General features: G+C 39.6%; 1 protein-coding gene across 6 annotated transcripts in view; it reads left to right on the top strand.

The window, feature by feature from the left end:
* Positions 1 to 17208, top strand: part of PLAG1 (PLAG1 zinc finger) — a 43790-nt gene extending 26582 nt beyond the window's left edge. For 2 of the 6 annotated variants that reach the window (XM_084787812.1, XM_084787810.1), the window contains 3 exons: positions 7078 to 7176; positions 10243 to 10601; positions 11095 to 17208. In XM_084787812.1, the coding sequence (XP_084643938.1) occupies positions 10360 to 10601; positions 11095 to 12352 (1500 nt within the window). In that variant the 5' untranslated portion in view covers positions 7078 to 7176; positions 10243 to 10359 and the 3' untranslated portion in view covers positions 12353 to 17208. Of the gene's footprint in view, positions 1 to 3694; positions 3787 to 7077; positions 7177 to 10242; positions 10602 to 11094 lie in introns of all 6 variants that reach the window. The other 4 variants (XM_084787815.1, XM_084787813.1, XM_084787811.1 and 1 more) reach the window with 3 other exon arrangements.
* The last annotated feature ends 445 nt before the right edge of the window (positions 17209 to 17653 follow it).

The raw sequence follows: 17653 nt of genomic DNA, 5'->3' as shown, positions 1-17653 counted from the left end.
TGTGTGTGTGTGTGTGTGTGTGTGTGTGTGTGTGTGTGTTGAGAGGATCTTACTAACTGTGGGCAAGGACAGAGCCCAGTGTGAGCAGAGCAGCTTCCTACCCTTGATGGGAAGAGGGCACACAAACGCATCTAGATATCCCACCTGTGGTTAGACCTCAGTGGCATAGACTCGAGGTATAGAAATCTTTGGGAACCCAAGTACACATGGATTTGAGCCAGGTAAGTCTGTTAGTGGGACAGCAAGGACAGGGTTGGAGTTTAGAGGCCAGGGCCACATACGCCAGGATAAGAAGCCCCCGGAAAAGGTATCAATGGGCTCAAACTCCTAAGCTTTGACAGACAGGGCCCCTGGGGAGACTAGGCCTTGAGCTGAGAACTAAGCATGAGAAACATGAAGAGAGCGTAACAATTAAAGGGGCAAAAATTAATCTTAATAAGTACAGCATTCTATGGAGAATAAACAAAATCAAGTTAGCCTATTTAAGCCATCTCTGTACTTCTAATATTTGTGATAGAATTGTTAGTAGTTGTTTTAGTTTTGTAGTGTATCTTTTAAACTGTTATTAATGGATCTTGTTTAATTACAGGGGCTTTTGGGTTTTATTTATATTTTGGAATTTTCATACATGTGCACAGTGTGTCACATTCGCCTACCACCCCCCGATTCCAGGTCACCCCAGGACTTTGAATCATATCTCCCTCCCTCCTTCAGGTTCTCCTTTTAGAATTGTTATTTTAACCCACTGAGTCCAATCACTGTGAAGCTATTGTTAGTAGCTAAAACAGAAAAAGTAACTTTTCTGAACCATACTCTATTTATACAAATATTACTGATTTTAACTGCCCTATATTGTGTAATCAGTTAATCTTTTTCTCTGATATTTTCCATGTCCTCCTCCTATCTTAATCTTATGTGAAGCATATTCTAATTAGAGGATTTGGAATTCTGCTATGTATGATTTTTTTTCTTTCTGTAAACAATTGTGATCAGTACAGGGCATGCATGCTTATGGGGTTACTAGGACAGAACATACGAGGACAGTTTCTGGAATGCCCACAGTTAGTGTCCAGGCCTGTCTGCTCTGAATAGCATGCGCGAGTCCCCTGCTTTCATACTGCTTAGGCAGGGCCGCTTGCTGGGGTGTAGAAGTACCGTGACTGTCAGATGGCTGTACTGGCGTCTCAGTTCCTGCCTCTCTGCCAAAGTGCACTAACCATTTAACTGTGCTGGGTTTTTTTTTCTTTCTTTCTTTCTTTCTTTCTTTCTTTCTTTCTTTCTTTCTTTCTTTCTTTCTTTCTGATCTTGCTCTACACCTCATTGGAATTTCCAGAGCTCAGAACATGTTTCCCCTTGTGGCTGTGATTCCTGAAATCCTACTACAGTTCTTCTTAACAAATATTTATCAGCTAATCCCAGCTTTCAGGAGGCAGAGGCAGGTGGGTCTCTGTGAGTTCTAGGGCATCCAGGGCTACACAGAGAAACGCTGTCAAAGTCAAATAAACAAACAAATAAATAAAATTTATTTATTAGATTGCTGCTGCATTATAGGATACTGGCTAGGTGCTGGGGATACAAAAGTAACTATTAGCCTCCAAGGTAAAGGATTCAGTGACAGAAAGATGGTTTTCAAGTGGATTGGTCAAGGAATACAGCTATCAGGTCTTGTGATGGTGATGATGCCCAAAACTAACCCTATTTATCTCAGTGATGTGAGGAGAGAGAGAGGTCTTATTTCTAGATGTGACCTTATCCTTGACAGCCACACAGTGCAGTACAGGTGGACAGACTGACGGCAGGTGCGGAGCCTTCCCTGAGGACTGGACTGTGTCCATGCGTCTTTGTGTCCTTGAGCATCAGCATGCAGCGTGGGCACTATTTCTACCTCCTCACACTGCACTGACCTACGTTTACAGTGCTCACTACCTTAAGGTAGCTGAGAACTGATTTCCTCATGAACCTTTGTAACTAAGATTTTCTTTAGCTCTTTTCTCTTCTTTTCTTTTTGTTTGTTTTTTAAAGCCATGGTTTCTCTCTGTGGCCCTGGTTGTCCTGGCCTCACTTTGTAGACCAGGCTAGCCTTGAACTCAGAGATCCGCCTGCCTCTGCCTCCCGAGTGCTGGGATTACAGTGTGCGCCACCACCCGGCTTCTTTAGCACTTTTCGTACACTCCATCTCATGTCTGCCTTTCCTGAGCTCATCCGTAGGTGTGATGTGAGTGTCTGAGTGTTCAGATACGAAACCTGGGTTCTGTTTCTGCAATTTGAATTATGTTAGGTAGTTGCTCCCTGTAGAAGGACGGCATACTCTGAATGTCTGGGGGCTTCAGGGTGTTAGGGTAGTTGATGTCAGATGCTCTCGTGCTTCCCCAGCAACTCACACAGTGTTAGTAACAGTGAGTTCGTCACAAGGTGGGGAACCTGACCCGTGGGCTGCCTCCTCTCTAGTGCAGCTGCATGGCACATATGGGAATGCATTGTGCATTTTTAGCGGCCCAGAAAATCCCAGTTAATAGTGTTGATTAAACACTTTTACTTTGCACTGTCCTAATGTCTGTTATCTGCACCTCCTGCTCACCATTGTCACTTCCCCTTTCACAATTCCTCTTTTGTTTCCTGTTTGCAAGGACTGCTTTCCCTACACCGACAGAGAAATGCCTGGTATACTCTGTGTGTCTTGGTTTTCATTTTCATAAAGATGCACAATCATAGAGGTTCTCGCATACACATAAGACATGAGCGCTGACTCCTGAGTTACATCTCCCTAATCCTCTGCACCTCACTGGCCTTTTTACACCGTAGTAAAAATAACCAAGGGAAGGAGTGGGAGTTGGAGAATTACATCGGTTTGCCTTGTCCATGCTCCTGGGTGGCTGGGATTCTAAGGGCCCTCTAGAGCGTTTGTGGCCAGAGGGAGAATGGGGGACCAGTGGTAGACTTCCTGGGAACTTTGGGATGGCAACTTTGAAATCTGTGGACGTTTCCCTATCTGTCCTTAGAAAACAAGAAGATGGGCCATTGCCTTCACTTCTCCAAGTTTTTGCTCTGTATTAAATATAAGATGCTTCTAGATATAATTAGGGCTAATTTTGTGGTAAAGTTGGAAAAGATTATCCTAGAACTACACTTTAACCAGTTATTCAAAAAGTAGAGAATAACAAATGTTGACATTTTTCAAAAGGCACCCTTAGTTTTACTGACTAATTAACTGACATCTAATGTAGGAAAATAAGTGCTGTGGCCTTGCTCAAGTCTCAGTACTGAGTTCTTGAGGACCCGACATTCAGGTGAGTTAATTGCACACCTTGCCCGTGCTTCCTGCTTCGCAGTGGGCTTCCTGCTACTCCTCCATTCTCTGTAGCCATCACTAACCCCACCCAGGGGTCCGCCTTCTTTCCTGCTTCAGGCCAGCTAGCCCAGGTAGCAGGCGTGTTTTCACTGGAAGAATTTTTATTAAGAGTGGGGCTGGGTCGATGCTGTCTGCTCATGCCAGCTATTTCTGTAAGAATACCCTCAGTTAGAGCATGCTGGCAAAGTGAACATTTTGCGTCTCTAAATTACTCTTAAGTGCTAGCGTTTATCTTGGACTGGAAAATGTATGTGTTGTCTCTGCTATGATGATGAGCAAGCTTGCAGGTCATTGTGTCCGTGGTAAGCACTTACTCTGTTTTAATCTTTCTTGTTCATTCAACAGTTACTTTACTGTCACTTATGGGAAACAGCAGTGAATAAAACTGGCCTGACCCTGCCCTGAGCTGCCTGCAGCTGATTGTTCATTCTCTGAAGGTCTTTTTTGTTTGCTTGATTTTTGCATTTGTTTTCTCTTTTTAATTTTCAGTTTTTGACAGTCTAATGTATGTATAGAATGCATTTTGATCATACTCACCCCATTATTGTTTCTTCGGGTTTTTTTTAGTTACAAGATAGTTTGGGTTTTGGGTTTTTTTGTTTTTGTTTTTGCTTTTGCTTTTGTTTTTGTTTTAGCACGGGACTCTATAGACCGAGAGCTGACTGACAATTTCCAAGTTAGGATCAATGATATTTTAAAGCAATGTTCCAAATATGGTGGTATGCCGTCTTCAAAGTTGTATTCAGCTACATAATCTATTTCATCTCCTTTATAGTATTCAAGATTCTGATAGTGTTTCATACATAAAAAAGCATTATCACTACTAAGTTTCTTTCTGGAATCTAAACTATTGGAAATGTCTTACGCACACGTTGATATTTTTCTGAATTGTGAGCTAATGGTTTGTTATGATTAGTATAAGGGAGAGCAAGCTTTGGTGACTGATAGCATTTGGTCTTAGCAAAACCTGTTTGACTTTTAGAAATAAGAAAATTATTGATTCAGGTAAGTGTTGTTCAGAATTCACAACTGCTAACAAATCAACTCTCAGAACCATGAGACTTAAAATAAAAACCTATTTCTATGTAGACCTGTCCCTTGGCTGACATCTCATAGAAATTGCTTTCAGTGGACCCTCTGACATGCAGTTTGTTTGTTTGTTATTTTCCTTCATGAGCCACTATTTCCTAAGAATAAAATAAAGCATAAGAAAATGAACCTTTGTGCCCAAGTATATACTCTTCCTCTTAACTACTGCTTCTATGGGATGCAGAATCACCTTTGGAGTAGGAGTAGAGGACGTGTGTGTGCTTGGGCATCATCAGAAGCTGGGGTGTGTTCTGAAGCGTTTCGCTGTAGAGCTGTATAGAATGTGTCTGTGTATTTTCTGCCTTCTTTTACAATTCCTCAGACAAAGGTAAAGAGGAATTTCTATCACTCCAAAAATGTAACCAATCTTTGATAAATTATTTTAACTAGAAAAGAAAAACACCAATGTAAGTTTTCCCGGCTACAGACTTTTTAGAGGAGTAATAAGACTTCTCTCTCTGCCCCACCCCAGGCCACAAAAGAGAATACACAGATAAGTTTAATTGACATTTCAGTTAGAATTACCTAAATGTAAAATCTGTATTACTTATTTTTATGTTTATTCTAGAATACAAATAATTCTAATCAACTCCTGATTTCCTTTGTCTTGGGAAATAATGAGTGGTTCTTTGAAATTATTTGGCAACTAATAAAAATTCAAAGTAGAGTAAGATTTAGAGAAATTAACCATAATTTGGGAGTTATATTTTAAGATAAACTAAATGTAATGGCTTTATTTATAATTTTATTCCTGGCTATAAAGTATACAATGGGGGTAGTTTGTAGACAATTATATTTATGGATTATTTTAGATACATAACTACTAAAGCATTTCTGTTGTAAAATGCCACAGTACAATTAGGGGTAAATAGAATTTTATGAACATGTTTAGCAAGCAGTACAAATTATAACAAAAATGCACAAATTTATTATTTGCTAGTAAACTTTGGTCTTAGATTTACTTCTGCTCAAATCATCTACTCAAAATTGCCAATTATTTTAATGTTTAATTAAGTTATTTAAAGTTTATGTTGCAATTTGTCTTTTAAACTTTTTTTTTTAATTCTTACTTCCTTTGGAGATTTTATTTGGCAGTTGTCATAGAAAAAAAGATATCACTGAACCTTCTTCTGATCCCTTGGGTGTAATGACAGGATTTACTCACATGCAGGCTGGTTTGCTAACCTACCCTTGTCATTGACTGCATCACAATATAAGACATAAGCCCCATCTCTACCACACAGATGCCGTCACATAGCTCAGTAGCAGTGATGATATATGCAGCCATCTCGGGTCATTGACTACACAGATAAGATAAAGATAAAATACTCTATTTGTAAAGTATTTACATTATTCAGATAACAGTATGTAAAATGACCTTTCATATTCATAATTACCACACCAAATATTCAGTGTGTGTCCTGGGTAAGTAAGTATTTACCAAGCTAATTTTGCTATTTTGCAATTTTGATGTTCTTCCACTTATGCATGTCCTCCTATGCTCTATAAAAATGGGGCTTTTGCTTGAACTTTTAAAGATATCTTCATCTAAAATTTTATTTTCTTTTAAATAATGAGAATAATAGTGGTTTCTTATATACCCTCAGTAATTTTGTAATGATGCTTGAATGTCCTCTAATAAATATTTTCTTTGCATATTATCTTTATATTTCATCAAATTCTGAAAGTATTTGAAGATGTTATTTCAAGAAATATTAGATTGTTGTACAACTTTAAAAGTTTTTAACCTAACCTGTCACTGAGATATCCTTTCATTACTGATTTTTAATTATTTGATTTTTATTATCTCTCTCAAGTTTTCCTAATTAATACTTCTGTCTACTTAATTAAGATAATCACAGATTACTAACCACCGTTTTCCTGGTATTCTTTGTGATAATTATAGTTTTTTTACTTTATACCATTGTTGTTCTTGCCTCTTCTTTCATTCACAAACACTAACACCGTCTATCTGTGTACTGTCAGTCTGCTAAAGACCTTGCTACTAACATGCATCCTGAAGATACCTTAAGATTTTTCCCACTCAACAGATACTGCTTTTCCCTGACACCTGCATCCTGTAGCAAACCTATACTTAGCTTCCCTCACATGTGCCTGGAGTCTGAACAGCAGAGTAGTTGCTCCATGCCAGCCTTCCATACAGCAGTCTTTGGTGTAAATTGGCAGTTCTGCACGTAGCAAAAGGGTGGTTCTCAGAAGGCCCAGTCACAAGGGTGGGCAGTGTGGGTGGCAGAGCGGATCACAAGGAGACTGAGTGTGTCTTCCTTGATATGAACCTTAAGGGATTTGTGTCAGCTTTGTTTACAGGCCGGAACTTAATAGGTTTTTTTTTTTCTTTTTTTTAATTAACAAGTGGGGAATCATTCAGCATCACAAATTGGCTTTTTTTTTTCTAGGTATACTCTTTTTCTTTTTCTTTGTGCATTTATTTGGTCATGTAAAGTGTGCTTACAACTAATCAAAACAAGCTTTTGGTGGGAATTAATGCACGACTTGTCAGCAGAGTGGAATGTGAGCATGCGCTATGAAATTGCAGTTTGTCCATGCTTGATTTTCTGTCATTTACACTCTGGTTCCATTTATATTATGGTCCATTCTTTTTTTGTACTTCTTCATAGATTGGCCAAAATGGGAAGGGCTGGATTCTGCTCTCTTCCACGAAGAGTTAATGGGACTGGCTAAGAGCAAAATTTGAAGCTTTTTCCACCCTTAATCAGGTATGCATTGAACGAAAATCCCTCATTCTATGCATGTGCCTTTAAAGTATTTGGTCAATAAACATATTATGAATATAATTTTTATAAGATGTTAAATTCACAACTTTATATTGATCCTAAAATTGTAAATGTACCTATGATAAGTAATTTGAATTTTATAATGGATTGAAATATGAAAGCATTATCAGCCATGAAAATTTTCAGCTGGTCTTAGAAAAGTGTAATATTTGATATCAGCGCAATTCCTCATTGCTCAGTATGTACATCCAGAATTAATCCATTTGCTACTTCATATTGAGTATCACCAAGTTAATATGGTCAAACACTTGTGTGTTCTTTTGTGGTGCCCTTTTAATATCTTGATGGGGAGTGGTTTCATTAAAGTTGCTTTTGTTCTCTGGGGTCCTCAGCACCGCAACTGTGTTGTTACAGTGGTGATTATGACCGGTTTTCAAACCTATTTATTTAGACACTTTGCGTTCCCTTTTGATTCTGCAGTTGGCAAATGATTAACTTGTGCACAGTCTAAATGGGTCTATGAAAGCATCAAGTGAAGAAATCACACTAAAAATTAAATTAAAGCTGTTGACTAATTTACTGTCATGACTTGTCTGAAGAGTGGCCATTTATCTCTAACGGGGAGGGGGCAAAGCATCCCATTTTGAATGAGCTCATAACAGGAGAAGACCAAATCTTTGAGCTTCAGAAAATCCACACCTAGAGCTAACAGCTGCATTAGTGCGGTGAGGTCAGAGCTAACAGCTACATCAGTGCTGTGAGGTCAGAGCTAACAGCTGCATCAGTGCCGTGATGTCAGAGCTAACATGTATCAGTGCTGTGATGTCAAAGCTAACAGCTGCATCAGTGCTGTGAGGTCAGAGCTAACAGCTGCATCAGTACCGTGAGGTCAAAGCTAACAGCTGCATCAGTGCCGTGAGGTCAGAGCTAACAGCTGCATCAGTGCTGTGAGGTCAGAGCTAACAGCTGCATCAGTACCGTGAGGTCAGAGCTAACAGCTGCATCAGTGCTGTGAGGTCAGAGCTAACAGCTGCATCAGTCCTTTGAGGTCAGAGCTAACAGCTTCATCAGTGCCGTGAGGTCAGAGCTAACAGCTGCATCAGTGCTGTGAAACTGGTTGCATCATATTAATATCATTTGTAAAGTGCAAGAGGAACTTCCTGATACTTAGAACAGTGCAAAGGTATGCCTCTGTCTTAAGAGAAGAAACTGTGTACCTTCAGCTTACCTGAATGCTGTACTGCTTTAATCAGAATAGGGGCTTACTGTTGTTCTTTCTACTTAGTCACAGCCTCCGTGCTAAGGACAAAAAGGTGTAACACATTTAAATGTTACCAAAATATAGGTACTTAGAATTTGGCGGGGGGGGGGGGGGGGGGGGGAGTTAAAGGTTCATTTATGCGTATGAGTGCTCTATTTGCGTGCATGCTTGCCTAGTAGAAGAAGACATCAGATCCCATTACATATGGTTGTAAGCCACCCTGTAGTTTCTGGGAACTGAACTCAGAACCTCTGGGAAAGCAACCAGTTCCCTTAACTGCTGAGCGATCTCCAGCCCCTCATGAAAAATTTTAACTGTAATTTGTGAAAGTGAGTGTAAAAGACCTAATTGTGTAAAGGCATGTGTCGATCTAACACCAAAATACAGGTGAGATAAGGACATTGGTTGTTTTCTTTAAATATATACAATAGGATGGCAGATGTGTCCGCTTTGCCCACTAGTGTCTGGACTCCTTAGTTGATAAGTCATTTAACTATATTTAATAATCAGATCCTTTTTAAAGGGGTTATGAGTGCCATTCTGTGGTCTATTGGAAGAGCCCCTCAAAATTACCTTAAGAAACCTTGAGGAAACATTTATGAGTCACAACCCCCACCAGGGTCATATAGCAAATATTTATACTGCGGTTCATAACAGTAACAAAATTATAGTTATGAAGTTGCAATGAATAATTGTATGGTTGAGGATCACCACAACATGAGGAACCGTTTTAAAGGATCACAGCATTAGGAAGGTTGCGAGCCACTGATTTAATTTATATAATAGTAGAGTGTTCAAGGAGTTCATTTTTTTACTCTGAGAAATAGAGTTAATTATGTTTACTTTTCCTTATCTATGGAGGTTTCTATTTAATTTTAATTATTTCGCTTTCACAACATACGCTTCATTGTACAATATGTGCCTTTCATTCTTTCTCACAGCATTGATAGTGAATTAAAACTCTGATACACCTTTGCCCAACCTGAGACACCTCTGTCATGATGCGTTCTTGCACAGGTATTGTGCATTATGAGAAAGAAATCTGAACAGGTGCGCCACACTTGGGTTCAGATGTGTCACAGGCTGGTCTCTGCAGCTCTTGAGGAGGCCTAATGGCTCTGGCTTATTAACAGTGCCCCCAATAGGAATAATCTTCTCCATGATGTAAAAACTAACAGTACTTCCCCAAATGACAAGGATCTGCATTTTTCACCTTGTGCTGTCCAAAGGCTTTACCATTTCAAGATTACGTGTTATGAAGATAAGTCGTTCCCGCTCCTGACCAGGCATCACTTAGCGTTGTAGTGCTGGTTTAAAGGGTCAGGTCTCACTGGGGCCGGTGAGCACTCTCTGCACTGTAGCATCTGGGCTTCAGCTTCCTCTGTGGACTCCGGGCTTTGCCAAGTGCTCTGCGTGCCTGTTTGTGCATGTGATCCATGTGCACAGACTGCCGTGCATAGACGTGCTTTAAGATGTGTTTTCTGATCCCTTCTAAGAACAAGTCTCTGGTGCCACCTTTAGCGTCATGCTTTGAGAGTTCCTGAATTCACTACTATTATGCCTAAGTACAGCATTTGTCAGGTGGAATTTCGGGGTATGTATGAACTGTTCATTCTGAGCAATGCGTATATATCTGTTTTGGAAAATACAAAGAAACCTACAGATATTACATTGGACCAGCTGAATCCATTTTATGGTTTCTCTTTTAATTCAAAAGCATCGCAAAGCAAGTAAATTTTTAAATTGAGTTTAGTTACAAACTAGTTGTTTCTTATTTTTTTTTCCAGTCCCTTTTTGCTTTCTTTTACGACCACATGAAACTTGAGAAGCCACCTAAAGCTATATCACTTAGTGGAGTTGGGCAGTTCCCAGGTGTCCAACAAGAAGGCCTGGTTTAGGCTGCGATGGCCACTGTCATTCCTGGTGATTTGTCAGAAGTAAGAGATACCCAGAAAGCCCCTTCAGGGAAACGTAAGCGTGGTGAAACCAAACCAAGAAAAAACTTCCCTTGCCAACTGTGTGACAAGGCCTTTAACAGTGTTGAGAAATTAAAGGTTCACTCCTACTCTCACACAGGAGAGAGGCCCTACAAGTGCACACAACAAGACTGCACCAAGGCCTTTGTTTCTAAGTACAAATTACAAAGGTACTACACTCTATTTGTCTTTCAGATTATACTTTCGCTTGTGTTGGCTGTCTGAAGCCATTGTAAGTGTGTGTATCTGTATACACATTTCTCAGCTGATTTGCAGACAGGAAATGTTAAGTAGATTAGACATTGGCTAGCTTGAAATAGTCTTTTGTGTTAGTGTCTTTGGATTTTTTTTTTAAAGTAAAATGCTTAATGAGAGTAGAGTTTCCAGAAAGTTCTACGTGAGAAGGATATGGACATTACATGAATGTGTTCAGTCTTGCTTGTTTACGTCTGTAATGAGAGCTAAAAACCAGTCAACACTCAAGTGGCAACACAGATGGCTCAAGTTTTGCAGTGTGTTAACTGTCCTGTGGTATGTGGTAGTTAAGTAGATCCTTTATTAAGAGAGCTGTGTGTTAGCGTTAGTAGTTTAGCTGCCCATTGAAAAGTGAATGCGTACCATTTTGCTAAGATAACCACTCACAGAATATATCTATGTTTAAAGGCACATGGCTACTCACTCTCCTGAGAAAACCCACAAGTGTAATTATTGTGAGAAAATGTTTCACCGGAAAGACCATCTGAAGAATCACCTCCATACACACGACCCCAACAAAGAGACCTTTAAATGTGAGGAGTGTGGCAAGAGCTACAACACCAAGCTTGGGTTTAAGCGACACTTGGCCTTGCACGCTGCAACCAGTGGTGACCTCACCTGCAAGGTGTGTTTGCAGACTTTCGAAAGCACAGGCGTGCTGCTGGAGCACCTGAAGTCTCACGCAGGCAAGTCGTCCGGGGGCGTGAAAGAGAAGAGGCACCAGTGCGAGCACTGCGAGCGCAGGTTCTACACCCGGAAGGATGTCCGGAGACACATGGTGGTGCACACAGGAAGAAAGGACTTCCTCTGTCAGTACTGTGCACAGAGGTTTGGACGAAAGGATCACCTCACTCGACATATGAAGAAGAGTCATAATCAAGAGCTTCTGAAGGTCAAAACTGAACCGGTAGATTTCCTGGACCCATTTACCTGCAACATGTCTGTGCCTATAAAAGATGAGCTCCTGCCGGTCATGTCCTTACCTTCCAGTGAACTCTTGTCAAAGCCATTCACAAACACTTTGCAATTAAACCTCTATAACACTCCATTTCAGTCCATGCAGAGCTCTGGGTCTGCTCACCAAATGATAACAACTTTACCTTTGGGAATGACCTGCCCCCTAGACATGGATGCTGTTCACCCCTCCCACCATCTTGCTTTCAAATGCCCGTTCAGTTCTACCTCATATGCAATCTCTATTCCTGAAAAAGAACAGCCATTAAAGGGGGAAATTGAGAGTTACCTGATGGAATTACAAGGTGGCGCACCTTCTTCATCCCAGGATTCTCAAGCATCATCATCTAAGTTAGGGTTAGATCCTCAGAGTGGGTCCCCAGACGATGGTGCAGGGGACCTCTCCCTATCAAAGAGCTCTATTTCTATCAGTGACCCCCTCAACACACCAGCATTGGATTTCTCTCAGTTGTTTAATTTCATACCATTAAATGGTCCTCCTTACAATCCTCTGTCAGTGGGAAGCCTTGGGATGAGCTACTCCCAGGATGAGGCACATCCTTCTGTCTCTCAGCTGCCCACACAAACACAGGATCTTCAGGATCCTGCGAACACTGTGGGTCTTGGTTCACTGCACTCGCTGTCCGCAGCTTTCACCAGCAGCCTAAGCACAAGCACCACCCTGCCCCGTTTCCACCAGGCATTTCAGTAGGGTCTGGGTCGAGGGTTTTATCAGGAGGTGTTTGTGTAGCTCCACCTGCGGTGACCGTTTCTATTTTAGTGCCTACTTTAAGACAATACAAAAACTTCTGCTTTGTATAATATCAGGTTTTTATGAAGCCAGTAAGTAATAGGAACTAGCCTCTTTGATAAACTTTGAACCCATTCATGTTTAATTACGTTTGCTGTTTCTCCTGATTTACTGCCAGTTATAGTCTTGGAGTTTTATTTCATATAGAAGCGCCATTATCATCACTAAATTTTGCAAGTCCTATGTTCAAATGACTATTAGACCTTAAAATTTTCATTTTTGTCTAATAGCAGTAGGCATTGGACATGTGGGTTTTTTTTTTTTTGCAAATATGCAGTACAATGTAAATCTTATGATATGTGTGTGAATAACTGAAGTGTTCTACATTTTTACTAGCCACTAAATGGATTCATGATCAAGTGTGTTTTAAATGAGTTAAGAATCCAGTTTGAGGAGATAATAGTATTTTCTTAAATATACCATCATTTCAGATCAATATATTTTTAAGACTGCTTTAGTCTGGCTAAAATCTAAGCATATGACAAAAAAAGTTTTAGTATCTGTATCTAAAAGAAACTTAGAGAGGTTGCAGGGTATTGTTCCGTGTTAGCACTGCCCCTTACACTGTTTCTGCCACACTCCAGTCGTCTTTACATTAGCAGTGTGTGGCATCAGAGGCTTCAGGGTCAGTGTAGAAGTGTTCTGTGTCACGCCCTTCACCTTCCATACCCAGGATGGCCTCGGCATGCCAGCGTTCTTACTCTGTGTGTTGGTCCACAGTTAGTCCAGAGTCTTAGATCCACTGTGGGACAACAGACGGTAAACAAGTGAGACCCAGGATGGGTTGCCTCAGTTGTCAGGGTGAGAGAGCCCTCAACAGGAAGATGGATGTAAAACATACAGCCAAGCCAGGTTGTGTAGAGAAATCCACTGTTGCCCGAGCTGGAAACTGGACTCTTTCAGGGCAAAGTCATTTCTAGAACTGCAGCCTTGCCCCTGTGCTCACTTGCTTATGCACATCCATCTTTCCCTGATGTGCTTGGATGGAGAACTTAAAATTAAACATTTTAAAAAGCTGTTTGAGGAGTTTCCACAGTTTTAAACAACCAAAAACAGTAATATCCCACTTTTATGCATCTCTGGGAAATGGAAGGAATATTACAAATAAGTTGAATTTGTAGAGGAAACAAAGGAAAATAAAGCAAACACCAAATGACTATGAAAACACCAAGGATGTGGTATTCAATGCGCACGGGAGCAATGGGCTTCCTGTTGCTAGGCAGCCACCAGTGATCTCATCAAAGGTCCCTTGTGTATTTTCCTAAACATTATTTGTGGCATCAGCCTGGGACACTTATCTATTTAGCACTTGTTAACACCTTACTTTGGGACTCCTTTTTTGGGGATAGGGGTAAGGGGAGATTTATAGAAGAGTATGTATCTCTTTAAAAAAAAAAAAAAGAAGAAGAAGAAGAAGAAGAAGAAGAAGAAAATATTTTTGAGTTTCTGAGCACTCGTTTGCCCTGTTTGGGGAAGCTATCACTGCACATTGCATTGTTTACCAATAATTCTAAGCATAATTACAGATTGCTGAATATTATACGTTATTTAAAATACCTGGGAGTAGTAGAAATTGAGGAGAGTTGTAAATTGTCATGTGAATGGGGCTTTCACTATAGGATACACACACGCCTAGCGCACTTCGTAGAATCCGAGCTGCTCTTTGGAGGGCTCTAGCTCTTGGTTTTAACCGTAGAGCAGTAGTTTTTATACTTATGTATTTAAATTTTATTATGAAAAATTACATTTTATTAAAAAAAAGTGTTCCAAAGGCATTAAAATTATATATGTTATTAAGAAAATACATGTTTAACTCTTCAAGCGGCTCCTGAGCTGTGGCTGGGGTACTCTTGCTCTGAAAGTGGGCTTTTTTTCTTTGCCTCACGGCTGCTTCCTTAGTTTCTATGAAACAGATCACTTCCCTAATGCTCTAGTTGAATGATTAGTGTTCAATATTGCTTTAATCACCATTTAAAAAGGAAAAGACATTTGGTGAGAGAGCACAAGTAAATAGAAAACCTATTTTTATGTAGAGGTCACAAACACCACATATGAAAGCACTAGTTTATTCTATCTAAAATTTGCTTAAGAAGTCACATTAATGACCTGAGACGTTGGCCTTCATAGGCTGTATTTCACTGCTAATTGAAAAAAGGGAGTACCAGGATATATTAAGTAAAGCATTTTGAAATGGGAATGGCGCCATATATGTATATATATATAAATATATTTTATCCTAATTCTTGCCCTGCACAAAACTCTAATATACATCTTCCAGGGTACCAGTGTTAAAATGTAGAGTCTTAATTTTCTTTGTATATACACTTCTTTGCTTGTTGCTGCCCCCACAGACTTGAATAATACTTCAAAGTAAGAGGGAATTCAGCAAATTTCTTTCTGTCTGTCTGTCTGTCTGTCTATCTGTCTGTCTTTCTTTTCTTTCTTTTTGACTGCAGTGGTCACTAAACCCTTTTTGATAGATTTTCTATTAAAGATCAGGCAGCTTTTTTTATTTTAATTGCACAATATTTTAACAAGGATGTAACATAGAATTGGCTCTCCCCCCACCCCCTGCAGCTAGAAAATATTGTCACTTGCTTTTATTTGAGGTAGGATTGACTAGAGATGGGTCTTGCCAATGCTGTCTTCATTCTCCAGTGGCCAGACTCATGGCCCTTGGAATTTCTGATAGTGCCTTAGCTTGGCTGAAAGAAAGGGATTAACATTAACTAAAATAGTGTAGTGTAGCATTTGGACCTCAGACAAGACACTGAGCCTCATTAAGCATGACTTCCACATATGTGTGCAAACTGTGTCAGCAGCCACAAGAGTGTGAGCATGGAAGGACCGAGGCACTGTAAGCAATATAACCCATTGATATTTAACAATACCACCTGCGTAGTTATTGGTCACTGCTTAAGCTTTCGTATAAAATCCTATTACCTAATTCAGTTTTCTAAAACATAAGTTGTCTTGGCAAATCATGCACCATTCTTTATACAACTTTTTTTTTAATTTCAGTCAGCATTTCTTTCAAGCTGTGTGGGTTTTTTGCCTATTTGTGGCTTGTGCTTTATTTTTCTAGTTATTTGTGGATTATAGTGATATATTGTGTTAATTTGGACAGTGACGGTTTTTTAAAACCATATACTGACTGAAACATGAGCCAGAGCAGATTGCTATATTAAGCTAATAATGAATGTTTTAGAGTACATATTTCAGGATCATTCATCTAGTGAGCAGTACACATATAGACCAATTTTTAAAATAGAGCTTGGTCGACCTCTATACTTCACATACTACAAGATATAGCACTTTCAAAATGAACCTAAACTTCTACAAATCTTTCTTATAGGTTATGCCTTTTATTTTAAGACTTATTATATTCATTTCAAGTGCCATTAGATGATGTATATGTAGGCCTTTGATATATAATGCTTTGTGTACAAAAAAAATGGTAGATGGTATTTTAAACAGGTACATTTTTACAGTGTTTTCTTATCGACTTGCTATATTGCACAGAATCAGTGTGTGTCTTTTCATAAGGTTTTACAATGGTTTATTTTTTTACAAGGTTTACGTATCTCAAAGCACACTGTCTTCCCAGTCCATATGTAAGTTAAAAGATATCAGTTCACCCAAGTTGCTTCTAGCCTACTGAGATCCATGTGACATTGGAGGAGATCTTTTCAATGTTGAGTATTTGTCCTTACTGAAGGCAGACTGGTTTTTCTGACAAATGAGTGCACCGGTGATTTCTGTCTTGTTTCACTCATGCTGTCAGTAGCCAGGACTACAACACGATATATCTTGCTTGTGTAGGCCTACATAAACACCTAAGTTGTATTGTGTCCATAGAGAACTCGTTTGAAATTATGCAGGATAATGATACCAGCCTTAGTAGCAGACACGGATCACCAATAAGCCTTCTACAATGCTAGCAGCCCCTGGGGATGGAAGGCAGTGTCTTTTAATAAGTTGTCTAGATCTAAAGAGGACGCAGAATTATTACAGATGTGTCAGACACTCCATTGTGTAATCTTCAGTGGTACAGACGAACCAGAGTGAATGTCTATCTTCTCAAAAACCCTCCTTCAACAATATATGGAATCATGCTGCTACTGTCACTTGGGACACAACTCTTCATGGTGCTACAAACGTCTGTCTCATTCAGTTGTATTTTTTTATCCATAGGAAAAGGACTACGTAGGTGTAAAGGTGTACAATATATTTTTATACTGTGACTTAACTTGTCATTAACAAACTTTTACACCACCACAATGTATTCGTGTGCGCTTGCAAAAGGAGATTTTGGATGTGCAAATGTTACCAGAGCAAACCCAGCTTTTGTCCACGAGGTGACTGTAACTCCGAATGGAAAGTGGGCTTGGCGTAGGGTGTGGAGTGAAGAACACACTGTAAGTTACTAACAGCCCTTTGAATTTAACAAAAACTGGGAATCCATTAGGAAAATGGATTGCATCCTGCCTGAACATAAGCTGACTGCTGAAATCTTTTTTTTAGCTAATGAAAAAAGTGTTTGGACTAGTACTCTAAAAATGTTCTAATGGTTAAGGTTTGACTCAAATAGAAATGAAAAAAAAATTCTGCATTCCAGACTGAATTTTGTATATTTTTATTGCATTTTTAATTGCTATTCTGTGATATTGGGAAATCAAGTGGCTTATCATGTATATCATGTACTTAAAATGTATTCACAAACTACTGTTGTATTTGTATAAAATATAGGCAAAGATCATCTGTGTGTGTGTGACCTCTCTGAAGCAGCTTCACGCCATGAAGCTGCAGGGACACCGTATTTTAAAAACCGCATCCAAAGAGGCAGGCGGCTTAGTGTCCAGGCACCCTGGTGTAGACGCTGTCTCCCTGCTACTTACCACTGCAGCTGCATACGACCTGCAGTGGTGTTAGCTGTAAGGAAAAAGGTTTATGAATTCCACACTATCTGAATAGATGGGGAGAATAGCATTAGATACTAGAGACCCCTCCTCAAACCCTCATAGGTGCTATTTTACTGTAACATTTTCCTTCTACTGTTTTTGAACAATATCAATTCCTTTGAAACTCATATACATATATGTATAGTTATTTTAATCATATTTACTATTCCCCACTGCCTCCCAACTTCGTGTCCTCTTTTAATAACCACGCAGTCCACTTTGTGCAGTCCATATAACTCAC

This window comes from Acomys minous, assembly GCF_964271855.1.
Source record: "Acomys minous genome assembly, chromosome: 1".
In the NCBI taxonomy this organism is placed as follows: domain Eukaryota; kingdom Metazoa; phylum Chordata; class Mammalia; order Rodentia; family Muridae; genus Acomys; species Acomys minous.
This window is presented reverse-complemented; position numbering and strand designations above follow the sequence as displayed.